This window comes from Anopheles arabiensis, chromosome 2 (assembly GCF_016920715.1).
Source record: "Anopheles arabiensis isolate DONGOLA chromosome 2, AaraD3, whole genome shotgun sequence".
In the NCBI taxonomy this organism is placed as follows: domain Eukaryota; kingdom Metazoa; phylum Arthropoda; class Insecta; order Diptera; family Culicidae; genus Anopheles; species Anopheles arabiensis.
In genome coordinates this window covers 3,346,651-3,362,097 of record NC_053517.1, presented here as the reverse complement: position 1 = coordinate 3,362,097, position 15,447 = coordinate 3,346,651, and the positions used below count along the sequence as shown (strand labels likewise).

Here is a 15,447-nt window from a genome sequence, read left to right as displayed (position 1 = left end):
TAAAGCCTCGTGAGGGTACAAACCACATCGAGATTGCGCGTGTAGTGTTTTGCTGCCACGAGTATTGCGATCCACGTGATTGTGCCATTAAAAGCATTTGAATGCACAGCACGCCAACAGAGGCACGGTGGAGTGGAGTGCATTGGTACTGTTGTTTATGCGTAATAAATCTACTGCATAGAGGCAGACACTGCAACAACAGCAGTCGAATATGTCCCTGTGTCTTTGATATCTCCCTATACAAAACGAAGTAAGAGGTGACGCTCACGTTACGCTCACGTTACGCTCATAGGTGACGCTTGCTCACTATAGAAACTATGTGTACGAAAAAGTTACTTACTATAGAACAGTGTTGCTAACCAAATATGGGTGCTTGGATGATTTTTATTTCATAAAGGGGATGCCTTTCCTCGAGGCAACAAGCAATGGTAGATTGATTGAATCATTGAGGTATTCAAATCGAAAGACATCATTGTTTTCTTCTACCAACGTGTTGTATAAAAAATTATCAAATTATTCCCAGTGATTCTAAATAAATCTGTGGTAAAGATTCTACCTCGCTCCATTTTATCTTGCGTAGTAGTATAGTTCAAAACGTTTAAATAAAAAGACTTGCTTCGAACAATTATGTACTTGCTTCGAACCATCATCCAAGTGCAGTCAAATGCTTTCTTGAAAGGATTGCAAAATCGTACGCTATGAACGTTTAACAATTGCAATTTTTCATGCTGGGTACAATGCAATAGTGAAACCATCGGAGCTGCATAACTAGGGCTAAGTAAACAACTTTAAAACATGCATATAACAAGTTTATATTTCCCATGGATCGGGCCTTCATACGCGTAATGGGACAATAATATACACGGAATAAAGACATTCCTGGGTCATGGGGTTTTTGTTAATCATGTGCTCAGATGAAGCAACAAAGTTGAATGAAGTTAGTTTAATTGTTTTTATTCGGATTTAGCACTCCTGGATATCCATGGCTGCTTAGTACACAAATAGTCTTGCAGAAGATGGGGCACGGGTCAATAATAAGTGACAGTGAGCCCTGTGGATGGAAGACTCGGATCCATATGCCATATGAACATGTAATAGTAGCTATTCCATAAGTTCAAAATGACTAAATTAAATTTTCGTATGTCCTATATGGTTGTAAAGATGGGCAATGATAGCGGAATAGTCGAACATTTGGTTTGCCATAAAAACCGGTCGGCCAAGGTCTTCCTACGCCACACCGATTATTTTAGTGATTTTTTGATAACCCATAGCATGATAATAGTCAGTCATACTAGAAATTAAACCCATGATTGGAATGTTAAGTCGTACGAGTTGACGACTGTACCACGAGTCCAGCCGATACTCAAACATACTGAAAAAGAAAGTGGACCACGATTGCTAATGTAATGGAAACACTAACATTTGTAAATAAGACAAAAATATGGAAGGGCTATAAACCGGGATAAGAATTGGAAACCTGTGCCAAAATAGTAACACGGTCATAAAAAGTATCAGTAAAAAGACATCAAAAGAGAGCAGACTTGCTTATCTACATGTTTGGATGAAAACATTTAAACGAGCCCTGCAGTCAGTATACACGTCTTAGGTTCTGTTGCGAAACTCTGTAACCGGGCCAAATTAACTAGTAAGTTCAAAAATGCCTACCACTGCTACGGTAGGTTTTGAACCACTGCAATCCTTGCCTTGTGCGGGTTTCCGAGAACAAGCCCGGAGCTATTTCTAGTAATTCCCAGGTTTTGTAAATCATTATGAATCCAAACCCAGTACCCGGTCCGCCCGCTACTTCCGAAAAGGGGGTGATTTCTTGGATCGCCATTAAAAGCCATATGCCAAGCCCTGGGATCGCTTCCTAGCCGAGAGAGTGACGTGGAATTCCATCCCGAAGCCAAATCCTGGAACTGCGCTGTAGAGTACCGCAGCGTTCCGGCAAATACTTCAAACATGCCTGTGTGTTTGTGTGTGTGTGTGTGTGGGAGGGGTTGGGGGATGGGGGCTTTTGTGGTGTTCATAAAAATGGACCTTTTCACACAATTTTTCATTTCCATTCATTTTAAATTCACGAGGAATTGTTCCAGAGCGTGTAATTATATTTTCTTTAGCGTTTCATTTTGCATTTCAATTGAGGGGTTACTGTTTGTAAGTTGTGGCGTTTTTTCACTATCATTCAACGCTATAAATTTGTGTTTATATTTATATTGATTGCTCCAGTTTTCCCTCGAATGTGGATACATAATTGCACCTCGCAAATTGCAAACTGTTCCGATTGAATGTCGCTTTTGCAATCATGCATATGTACGTACGTGCCACTTTGAAATAGTTGCACGGAAGCAGATGTCGTCGAACCCTCTCGGCCATTCGACATGGTTCATTTTATTTAAATATCTAAATAAATAAACCTTTACCAACTACCATTTCAATGACGGCAATTATTCTTGCGCATGAAAGTTGAACGCTGTTTGAAACGTTTGATTTCCCGTCACATGTTTGACGCCCGAGGACACACAAAACAGCACCACCATCGGTCAGCGAACGGAAACAGCAAACGGCGGTTTCAAATCGAATCACGTACCTTTTTTTGCATTTCTTTCTATTGCCATGCTCTTCCGCAGCACAACCTATACATCGTTGTGTACAGTTGTCCTCGGGAAGAACGAACCCACGCGAAACAGGCGGAAGAAGGGAACGGAAATGGGAACTAAATTGCATGTTGTCCTCATACACCAGGGCACACGGAATGGCGAAAGCGACGAGCCGCCAGTGCACACAACCACCCCCACTCCCAACCCCACCCACTATTACCAATATTCACCGATGCATCAGTGTGTGTGTGTGTCTATGTTGCATTGCAGCGAGCTCGGGTTCCCTTCCGTTTATTCCTTCCCTCAGGTCCTCAAGGCCCGTTTGCCGACGCGGAACCAGGTACAGCGTGCGCAACACAAATCATTTTCCGGGAAATCCGACAGCGTCGGCGGTTAGAATAAGCAAAGCTTGCAAAATAATTCAAACAGACCCGCACACCCCCTTCTGTACCTCCTCCTGGTCACACACATACATACACTGACAGTGGTGATGCGATGATGCACCCTCAGCCATTCTGGGCGTTGTTATTATTTGAAGGTATTTAGTGTCACTGTTGTTTTCCGGCGCAGACTCGTTTGTCGTCGATCACCACAACGATGATGAGAGTGTGCGAGAGAGAGAGAAGCAGAAAAGCGGATAGAAGAGGAGGAAGAAGTAGTTTTCCTCATCCATGCTCCCGTAGGAAAGCTGCCAGCTACATCGCCGCTATGATTGTTTTGCTGCCAAGTAGAACAAACCAATGAGATGCACATAAACTGCAGTTCAACAGTGCAACTGTCTGAATGTAAATGCATCCTCTGTTGCTGGTGACTGGTGGTGGATATACCTGTTGCCATTGTTTGGTGGGTGTTCCCTATCGTGTAAAGTGGTTACGCGATGACTCAACTGTTGTTCCCCTCCGCAAATATCATCCCGCACGCGTTACTCACAACGACGATGACGACGTGCTTTGTATGGGGGGAGGCCCTTACACCGGGGGATTTCCTTTTCTACGATCGTTCGTTTCACCATTTCGGGAGAGTGGCTTTAGACGCTTATGTTTATCCATTTAACACCTTCGCTTTTTGGTTTTGGTTTTGATTCCCCCGTATGCTTTGTCACTCTTGGCTATGGTCTGTGTTTGTGTGTAAGTAGTTAAAGAAGGGGCCGGTCTGGTACAGTCGTCAACTCTTGCGACGTAAGAACATGTCCGTCATGGGTTCAAGTCCCGAATAGAGCCCCCATACGTAGGACTGACTATCCTGCTATGGTAACAATAAGTCACTGAAAGCCAAGCTTTATCACTAGTGGGTACAGGCAGGCCTTGACCGACAGCGGTTGTCGTGCCAAAAGTTAAAGAAGATATATTTCTACAGTATTACTACTGTTTCAAATAGCAAGTGACTTATCTGTAGTCACAATCTTATCATGTGTGGCGTCCCGTTTCATGCCAGTCGGTTTGTTCTGATGGACGGCTTGACTAGCTTGCAACGGTTGCGTATCTTAATGCTATTTATACTCCTGAGAATGTGAATCGGATTTATGATGGATTATAAGCGCCAGCCTGAATTGTAAAGCTTCAACAAATACATGGCCAATTATCTTCAACATGAACGCACACATTAAACATTCGGTTATAAAGTGCCCCAAGGTAATTGATCCATCAATCAATGAAATGCTGGAAATGTGAAGGGGCGTGATTTATATCGATTCTTCATGATTGTACTCAACGATAGAGGAGCTATTAAATAATTCCTCGCTTCGAAGTAACTCTTTCTACCACGGTAGTAGCTTACAACGACGACCGCTTACTGCAACAAGAACCTACTTTACGCATAATAATACACTCAACCGTCGAGAGAGGCCCGCCGAGCCTATGGGCTTCGGACAAAATTCTACGAAACTCTTCTCCAATTAAACTTCCCCCGAAAAATTAATAATGCAAGGCCAATTTTGCAAACCCATTTACGTCGATCCCCGTGCTAGAGCTGTAACTGCTGCCTGCTCGGGTTTTATTACGCATCTTCTCGCATAATGCATACCCTACAACAAACAGCCCAAACTCAGACGAATGGTCACCGTTAATGAAGGGGGATAGGGCAAGATAGAGAGAGAGAGAGAGAGGCAGAGAGCATGTCGAACGCTTCAAACACAAAAGCAAAAGCATCAAAATGTGCAACCAAACAACCAAACGGACGACCCCGAACACGATGCGGGAACCGTTGGTGCATTCCGAAATAATGCCCAGGGTCCAACGGAACGGTTTCTCCCGGTGCTGCTGCTGTGTGCTTCCCGGTATCGAGAAAAATGGCGTGCCCGAAAGATTGTTCTGCTCCTCGTTTCCCGACGGCGTTCCACGAAATTCACGGCAGTGTTGCAGATGACTGGGAACGGGAAAAGGTATCGTTGCAGTAATTGTAGCCTGCTGCTGTCCGCCTGCCAGCTCCTGATACCTTCCCGGTTGGCCCTTTGGCAAACTGCTGGCAAAAAGGAGAAATTATGAAAACTGAACAGCGCGCTGCAAGATGCAATCATCGTGCAAAGGACCATCAGTGTGTTGTCCCTTTGGTGCTACGGAGCAGTGCCGGAGCTGCACCACAGGTTGTTGGGCTGGTAAGATCCTTCTTCTCATGGGAAGTTGTTGTGCGGCGTTGTTCGGAAACTGCCCAAAACAGAGCCTTGTTTTGTTTGAGCCAGACTGATTGATTCTGGGTTCGGGGAAGTACTCTCGAAGACATCAAACTGCATCATCCGCTCTTTCTCTAAGATCTCCTCTAAGGGTGTTTGTGTGTGTCCTTGCTGTAGAGCTGCGCCCTCTCGGGTTGTGACGGCTGGCTTCTCACCTATTAATTAAAACGACTCCTCTGCTGTGGTGTGGTACGCGCTTTTGGTGGCTATTGAGATGTTTTTCCTTCTTCCTGTGCGCGCCTCGGGCGGAATTCCATCGAGATGATGTTGTGTCGTTGGTTTTTCGGTTTGTTCGTCATTTGTTTTATTATGTTTTGGTTGTGTTTCGAGTGGTCTTTCTGCGCTCCTCTACCGCCGCCTGTACACGGGCGATCGGTTCGTTAAGATTATCTGCTCACAGGCCCCAGCCCCAGCATCGAGCTTAAGCCACTCTCTATGCAGAGGCAGGTAAACGTGAACAAATGTGCGCCGCCGGCAGAGACGAATCGATCCAGGCGGGAATATGGTGCGCTGAGAATGAGGAATGGCCCTTTTGTGACCAATTCTTTGCCGTGCAGTACACACGGAGTAGGAGGAGGAGGACGACGATGACGACGATGATGAAGATCCGTGCTCGAGATTAGAGCGACCTCGAGGGATTCGTCGGAAGGATGATCGTGTGAGGAGAAAAGGGGGATATGTCCTCGAAGGGTGTAGTGTGGAGTAGCCGTCAGAACTATTTCTCCAGACACTCCAGGCGGCGCCCACCACCGTCGTGTGTGTGCACCGCATTTCCGACCGGGAGTAGTTTGCTTCTTCCCGCTCGTTTTGCGTAGCGATCCAAGGTTTCGGTAGACCCACGAGGGTGGAATTCGGCAATCATCTGGTGGTGGAGATACCTAGAATTTTCGTTTACCCAGCACACCCAGCACCAGTCGGTCGGATGAGATGGGATCGACAGCGAACAAAAACCAGAAATGAACAATATGCCTGACATTTCCTATGGAACGCGGTCCGTGTGGGGGTTATGTTTCCAATCTCTCGGCTGGTATCATTTCATTCAATATTTCGCTTGTGGTCGGTAACACTGCTGCTGCTGCTGCTGCTGCAAAGAAGAGACCAGAAAGAGCGCGGGCGCAGTGCAGTATTTAATCTGTTTGCACACTTTCGTGCGTATTTTATTTCACGACCCAACCGTCTAATGTTTCTTCTCTTTGGCGTTTTTTTGTTGAGTGAAGCTTCCCTTCCAGGTAAGATATTTTTACAGCACACAGGCCCAAATATTGATTTTACGGCGACAAAGCAACAAAGAGAATAAGAGCAATCTAATCCATCATGGTTTCCACGTGCTCTCTCTGCGGTATTTGCCGGTTGCCACCGGTGTAGAGTTCGCTTTCAAACCTCCAAAAGTGCCAAAAGTGCCAAAAAGTGTTGATGAACCACGCGGCAGAACATCGCAATGCTGTGTTGCACAGGTTCTGTCCTCGGGCGATCTCACCTTCCTCATCACAGCAGCATCAAACCTTGTTTAACGCTTCGTGGACATCGAAGTACTACTACGAAGTACACCGAGTGAGTACGGGGCAAAGCAAATGCCGATCTGTCGTTGGGTCTCGGGGTTGGTAGGAAGGTAGGCCACAGGAAGACTGTACTTACTACACGCCCGGAATGCTTTACGGTCTGGTGTCCCCTCAGCTTGCACCTTTATCCGTCCGATGTCGCGTCCAAACCTGTGCGGCATTTCTCACACTCCAACCAAGATGATGCGAGATTTGAATGGGCACAACATTTCCGAGAATCTCAACTACGGGGTACGCGCCTTCCTTTGCGCTGTGCACGTTCTTTCGTGTTGCACATTAAACGGAGAAAAGAAACACCAGAAACAAGAGCTTCAAATCGTTGGACCATAATCATCATCTTCTGGCGCAATCTTCTTCTGCCCTTCTTCCCACTTGTCTTTCTTTTGCTCGCCTGCGATCCTCTTCAGGGTCAAAGCAGCAAGCGCAAAAGGTATTGTGAGAACGACCGAAAGAGAGAACGAAAGAGGGTCCGCTGGGACACTGGGACGCCGTAGAACGGAGCAAGCGCGGGAAGCTTTTCCTTAGTCTCTATTCCCATTCGCCGTTCTTTTGTTTCAGACCGTCCGAAATTCGAGCCCGAGGGACGGATCCGGACGGACTACCAAACGAAAGCAAAACAACGCAGCACCAGCGAGACCTTCGGTGGAGAGTGTTGAAGGAAAAAAGGGGTAAAGATCGTTTTCTATCTGCATCCATCCCCCCGTGGTCACGGGAAGCTCCTCGAGGAATTCGATGGAATTTACTAAACCTCCCCACGAAAAGGGATGACGCTGCAACAGGACAGCTTGACTCCTGCAGATTGGTGGAATCGTTGTCCCTTTTCTGCTGCGCTAATCCTACCAACCACCACAGTTGTGGTTCGCACATGACTCAACACATTGCGGGTCTCATCGGTTGACATTCTTTTTGCAACTTGGTCTACCAACAAAAAGGTCCGGCAGCTATCCCACCCCTCTAGGGACTATTATCTGCTGATAATGATGACAATCAGATGATGCGCGGTTTGTCTCTTCCCATTTATGTTTCGACCATTCGCGGTGAAGGTTGTGTGGTTGCCGCCGACAACCAGCCTGTGATGCGCCTGGCTGGTGGTCAGCTCCAGACAGTCGTCGTCGTCGTCGAAAGGATGGAATATCGCACTCAACAGGAAACAACTCGCGATGATTCGAAATTCGGCATAATCATCCTCCATTTCTGGGGGGATTCTGCATTATGTCCGGGCCTCGGGTTCGGGTTTGGGTGTAGATTGCTAATTTGACGTTCCTCGGAACTGTCCGTCTCTCCGGTCGGAATTGATGAACCGTGTTGGGTGTCGACAGCAAGCGGATGGGGCAGCAGCGCGACTTAATAAGGTTGTTATGGTAAGTGAGAAGAATCTCGTCGTTAAAAGCCAGGACTATTGGGCAGAATTTGTCTAAATCATACTGTGCTGTGCAAGATAATGATCGCTGTCGCATCGTCGGGGTTTAAGTGATTCTCGAGAACTGTTGCCCGACACATTCAGTGCGTCCGGAAGATATGTCTGGAGCAATTGCTGTGAGTAGAGTTGGGAACAGCGAGCCCACAGCACAAACAACCCCCCTTCTGTTGGGCGTTGTGGACGTATCCCTTTACGAGGCTTCCGTTGTTGGTCGGCTTTAGTTTAGACCGATGACCGACTGCAGCCAACATACTCTCCTTCCCCCCCGGTATACACCGGTATACAGAAGGTGTACACGAAACTCTCGAGACTAGCGACTTGGGACCACACATAAGATGCAGCCACAGTACTCTCATGGGGATCGCTGGAATGGAGGGTTCCTGGAAGCTGGGGAAGCTTTTTCGTCAAATTTATGAAATTCAATCCTCAGAAACGAGATAATGAGAGACCCAATTAGGTGCGACCTGGCAGGTCTCGTGTGTTTGTGTGTGATATGTGCAGCTCCGAATTTTGAAGTCTCTTACTTTTATCGCTTCCCTGCAACACCTTGCGTGACCGCAATGGCGTACAGCAGGGGAATACGGTGTGGTTTACTTTTGTGGATGAGTTGTGCAGGCCGTGCAGGTCCGGCACGGTAGAGGAGAGGGCAGAAAGATGGTGACCAGGACAGCAGTGCCAAGGCATTTCGGCACCCGACCCAAAGTTTTAATGTCTAGTTTGTGGCAATGGAATTCATGCATGTCTCACAGGGCAAAGTTTCAAAGTTACACCGCACTGCATGTATCCCCAGTCGCTGTACTTGAGACGGAATAAGTAACCCTTTTCTTCTCTCTGTAATGGCTTTCGTCCATTAAAGGCCAGCCTGTGGGCCTGTACGATGTATTTATATTGAAACAGAACGCTCGAAACTAACCTTCACACGTGTGGTGCACGTATATAAATGAACAAGTTAGTCATCCAATGGATGCATGTTGTTCAAAGCCAACCGCGCTTCAACCATCGCACAAAGTCATAACGATCGGAAGCTTTTACGGAGGTATTCAGACCCCAGAACGCATCGTCGTAGGCAAATACACGTGAAATAAGGAAATGTAGCCCGGCAGGTTCTGAGAACACCGACAGAATCATACAAGTAGGAAGATGCCTCCTCGAACATTCCCAAGAACTGTGTACATACACTCAGCTCATAAAACGATAAACATGCGGATGCATCCCGTCGAGTTTGTTCTGACGTACTTCACCTAGTTTATGTGTAGCAATTTAGTCTTCATGTGAAACCAATTTAGTCTTCATTTCTCTGCGTCATTACCAATGTTTGTTTGAAACTATTCACGGAGGTTGACATAATGGAGTGCTTGGCAAGTCTTAGCGTGTATGACGACCTTGGAAGTATTTTGCAGGAGACGACGAGACGCTCCTCCTCGTGCACGACATTTTGGACTGGCAATTTCCAAAAATGATATCCCACTGTTCAGCAAACCCCATGCGTGTAGTGTGAACAAGGACTTACATGTATTATGCAACAGTCACACTGAAGCTGTCATGGCGAACCCTTACCGGGAATAACTACCAGGCGACGACGGGGTGGGTGTGTGACAAGAAGTCCAAAATTATCGACCGATGTTTGCAGATAGAAGATTTCATCAGACACACATCAGGGTTCGAGATAATGGTAGATACAAATTCGAAGAATTTCACCATTCCCGGAAAACGCTTTCCTCGCCAAATTAGATATTGCTCGCCAGACTGAGCAAAAGGGAGGGGGTCGTTCGGGGGGTTTGTGTTGGGGATGATAAGGGGTAGGTTATGCGAGATCTTTCTTGTGGTAGCATGCGCATGCGCCATGTTTGCACATTCGGGTGGTATACAGCAATTTAAGCAGCCTTTTTTTCACTGTCATTCCGCGTCCAGCCATTATTATAGCGTCTGCCAACTTCCTTCCGAGTAACCCTTCTGCCTGATGTGATAAGTATCTCGTACAGCACATATCACACCGAACTGCTGCGCCCTCCCTCCAATGCGTCAAGCGATATCATCGGGACACGCTGTTCGACCCGCCGAGGTACACAGAATGTTGTTTGATTTGATTTTACTAGGAAACGATAACGAAATCTGCAACTGCGCGAACACACGGGTGCTGGCTGTGGCCATTCGCCGATCTATCTATCAGCGAGAGCCTCCCCGCTGGGCGATTTACAGCATGTGTGTATGCGCACGCAAAATTCCGCGAAACAAATGATTATCACCGCGCGGTACTTGCGCGCCACTGGCTACCGTCGTCGCTTTCGATGCAGGCCGTTTGTGGGGTTTATTGTTTACATCGTGCACTCCCTGTGTATGTGTGTATGTATGTGTCCATCCGAACCGAGGCATTCTAGGAATTCAAGGCCCTCTGGACCAGTTAGCCAACGTGAGATCACGGCAGAGTGGTATCGTACTCCCCCCGGCCCCTGATCGTTATGATGCTCTAGCGATAGAACCAGCAGAAAGATGCACTCATCAGTCGATGGACGGACATTTGTTTGTAAACCTCTTGCTTTTACCCTCGTTGTAATAACATTTATTACTGCTTTCAATGTGCCACTCACTGCGTGTACTCTCAAAACCTTGAAGGCCTGGGCAGAACCGGTCGCTCTGCTTCCCGGAACGTGGATCACACCCCCGCGCCATATTCCGTCCAGCGATGCGTGTGTGTGTGTGTATATCTGTGCGATTGCTAATTAACTCGTTAGTTATAGCTTTTCGATCGTAACGATTTGCTCTTGATGACGGACGTCGTTTCTAACAGAGTGTGATTGGTGTATGGGATCCGGAGGGAGCAGGCTGGAGCTAGATTGCCGCCGAGCTGAATCGTATCATTAGAGGCGCCTGGGGTTGCAGTTATTGGAACCTCGGGGTGTGTGGAGCGAAAGGTAGTTTCCCGAGAATTGGGATGCAGTTTGTGTTTCGCCAGCTCAGCGACGGTAGCTTACAAGTTTGGTAAAAATGATATCCCTGACGGTGTGTGCGGCGGCAAATGGTCAAACTATCCCTTGAAGGCTGAGTCTACCCAGGTACGCTCTCAGACATCTCCAGACCCCAGAATGAGTCTCAGGAAGCGGCGGCGGTTCGATCGGAAATTGGACACCACCGCAACTCCCCTCAGTTTGAAATTCCTTTCTCGATCGGTTTCTTTCTTTTTGGTGGAGTCAAGCAACCGAAACCCTTCAAAACAACCATACTTACACACACTCAAGCTCTCTGGACACTCTCTGTGACTTCTGAGGGAGCGCACATGCACATTCTCCTCCCCAGCGCGAAGGTGGTGGTGTTTACGGAGATTTTCACTCCCTTTTATCCCTTGCAACGGTGTATTCCACGGGTTATTAGGACCACTTTGGAACGGCTCAATGCCGCACCACCTGCTGCCGCTTTGTGTGTGTTGTTGTAGTCCGTCCACCGTCGTTTCCAATCTGCCGACACTGCTTGGAAGCAGAGGTATCGGGTTACTTGCAAGGGAGGGGAGAACAGCCCTTTACCACACACCACAGGAAGCGGCCGTGTCTCTCTCACTCACTGGCCGTCACATTATTGGCACCGAATGCGTCAATTTAGAGGAGGAGACAACAACAGTGGATGCCAAGAATGCCCAGGGGTATGGGGCTTAACTGTCCCGGTCGCTTTGTTTGTTAGTTGGTTGGCTTGGCTGGGTGAGAAGTTAACCCAATCCTCCTGACAGACACACATCACAACACACACACACACAACACCCGACGGCAACGTCCCCGTACAAACCGTTCGGAATAAAGCGAATGGCGAAAAAAGAGCAGTTGGCAAACAGCAGTGACCGCTGTAATCGGATCCGTGTGCCGTACCGCTTACCTCTTCTCCTCATTACACACACACATGTGCTTTGCTATTTCTTTCGTTCTCTTTTAAGTACTCCACACCTGAGAACCATCAAAAGACAAGCGGCCGGCGAGGTCTCCGTTCTGCCACTGCACACACACACACACGGTGTGGGGTGATAGTCTCTTCGCATTCTATCGGGAAAGAACCGCGCGCTAAACCTCAAAACCACCAGATTCGACGGCCAGCACGTACGGCGGATCGAGTTCCGTGGACGCGCGGCGGTGGTTTGTGGATCAAGTTCCAATTCTCACACTTCTCACGCTCGCTTTCGTCCACACGGTATCACGGGAAGGAGAGGAGAAGACCTAACCAACCACCCACCCACCCACTCACTCACTGACCAACTGTACAAAGTGGTTCGCCGCGAGGGCCCCCAACGCCGCCCGTTGCTATTCTGATGGAAGAGGATGGCAACTTCGTCAACGCTTTGTGAGTGAAAGTGCATTTGCTCAAGAGTGGTTTGTTTTCATAACAGAGGACTCCTCTTTACTATTTGCCACTCGGACCGAACAGGCCGAATGGCGCAGAGTGGATGGAATTCATTTTTGATATTTCTAGCGAATATCTTCTTCCCAGATTTTTCGCTCCCTGTCAATGACAATGACTAAACGATTCTCCAACCTCCTCCAACTGGTAGGGAAGAGGGGTGAATACTAGGAAAACTTCTTCACCAACGATCGATGTGTCGTTTGGTAGGTTTCCTGGATGGAGTTTCATGCTCTGGTCCGCTTCAGAAACCCTTCGTAACAGGACCGTATTTTCCCAGAGCCACTATCCCCCTTCTTTTTGCTCGCATGCTGTGATGCTGGTGGAGCACTGGAGCCAGACACGCTGCCTGCAGTCTGTTTTTGCGATGGGCATTTCATGGAAAGATGACGAACATACGATAGCCACACGGGAAAGGGCACTGCTGTGTGTGTCCAGAGCAATCCACGAGCTGATCTCCAGCGGTCGATGCAAATGCACACAAATCCACAAATTCCTACAATGCAAGAAGAAGCTCATCGACCACACCAGGTTGAGGTGTGTGTGCTGTCGTGCGCACCGTTTTTGCAGAGTTTTGCACTACTCCGTGGCAACTGTCCAGCGGCAGGGAGACACGATGCCGTCGATGATTACGACCCGAGCCGTATATGCTGTGGGTAGCCATTCTCCTTCCTCCATTTTTTGTATTATTTTGTCCCGCGAGGCAAGTTTATTATGCAAATCAATGCAAACAATTCCGCGGCCATATGCACGCGCGCCGCCTCTATCAATTCCCTTTGCGTGCTTCCGATTGATGAAACATTTGAGTGCGCAGACAGACAGCAAGCGAGACATAACACTGGTTGCGTGATGGATAGGCATGGGGGCAGAATTGATGGTGATTTAAGGACGCAGATTGTTTATTTCACTAAGTAAGCTATGCACGATTAATGTAATCCTCTCTTAACACCTTTTCAGATGGGCATGTTTTGCGAATTCTATGTTTCCATCAAAAGTAACCTTTATATCCTTTCTGTCCTTTGTACAGAGAGAGAGACTGTAGCAAACAGTGGGTGGTGGAATGTGTGGTCTTAGTTCCTACTATCACTTACAGCCTTCACCGCTCGAGGCAAGTGCGAACATTGAACACAACTTAAGAGGTTCGTTTCCATTCCCCAGAAGTATTCCTAGAGACGTATCAAACCACCTACAGCGAGCAGTTAAGGAATCTATAGAGTGACTATGCATCGGTATCATCCCTTAGAATGTTATTAAGTTTGTATTGCTGGGAGGGAAATTCTACCGGAACGACTTTGCTCAGTAGATGAAATAAGATATGCAAAGAGAGGCATCAATTTAAGATTTGGAATTTGGCAGGCTACTTTAGTGCACAGTGTAGCCGAGAGTATAGGTATTTGCGTATTGATGTGCCGTATCACATGACTTTGGCTTTGGCTGTGATGTTGGTGTGTGAGAAAATAAGTTTGCCCTTCGTGTGGAAAATACAGTTCCAGGTATTGTTTATATTTCCTACCATATAACATCCACAAACCGTTACTTTTGTGGACATGGTGAATCGCATTATTGGATTGCAAATGCATTTATATTATAATGAAATTTATTACATTTCCCAGAAAACCCCAGTCCCAGGACGAATCACAAAAATGACAACACACACGAACCAAACAGAGTGTGTTTGGTAGGGAAATTTGCTGCACGTTCATCAGCGTGGGATTAAATCTCTAACAAAAATAAAACCTACAGCGGCATGAAAAGTGTGTACCCATCATCGCGCGCATCATCCAATTTCCATCCTCCCGTCGTGGTTGCGTCAAGCGATGATGAAAATAGAGCCACTCTTCTGCTGCAGTGGTGGCTCGGTTCGCGAACCAACAACGAACAAAGTACAAACAAAGCACTGCTGACCGATGAGTTTCGAACTTTGCTCGAATTACTCTAATTAATTAGTACAGCGCGCTGGTACCGCCGGAGATACCCGAAACGTTGATGAAACCTTGAACCACCCACCGGCCTGGGAAACACCGACTGGGGAAGAGTACGGTGCAATTATAATTATGAAATTTTTATACCACAACGTTCTGGATGCTTCTGGGCCTTATAGTCTTGCCACTCAGTTGCACCCACCCGCCACCCGTGGTTTCGTGGCAAACGACGAAGCACGGCGATAAATCATTATTTCAACGCGACAGCAATTGGTGCACGGTGAAAACGGCGGAACACAAATTGGGAAAATTGATACCGTCACCAAACAGAGAGCAACCACACCGACAACATTTTCTCTTTGATACAGTGGTTTGTGGATGTTTCAAAATACTGCACACCATTGTGTCTGTGCGTGTTTATTGGCACACTTCCCTATGATGAGCTCAATTGATCGGTTTGTATCCCGTATCTGGGCGTTTGATTGACAAATTGAGCACGTGTTTGGGCTGTAGAAAACAAGCAGTGCTCGGCATAAAGATGAGCCTGCTCACCGTTTGCTGTTCAGGCACTGACACTAATCCGTTGCCCATGTTTCACTCATACATATTAGATCAAACTAATTACATCCACACACGAATCCATAATTAATCCATTTTCCATGTTTCGTTTGATATAGGTTCAAAAACAACAAACCCCACCCATGGAGCAAGGACGTGTCGTCCTTCATCGTGTACCCGGAGGCCGCCAACCAAACCATCTACAGTCCCCGGCTGGAGGAGAACGACATCGGCAACTACAGCTGCATCCTGCGCAACGAAACGCATGCAATTAAGCACGAAATCGAACTCCGGTTACAGGGTAAGTACCAAATCCCAACACACACCCCACACGTACAGACAA

The 15,447-nt window shown here is 47.3% G+C and overlaps 1 protein-coding gene across 1 annotated transcript in view; it reads left to right on the top strand.

The window, feature by feature from the left end:
- LOC120894149 (fibroblast growth factor receptor-like) overlaps positions 1 to 15,447 on the top strand; it is a 28,398-nt gene that overhangs the window by 11,646 nt on the left and 1,305 nt on the right. Inside the window, exon 3 of the mRNA XM_040296563.1 lies at positions 15,224 to 15,405. Coding sequence (XP_040152497.1) covers positions 15,224 to 15,405 — 182 coding nt within the window. The remainder of the gene's footprint in view (positions 1 to 15,223; positions 15,406 to 15,447) is intronic.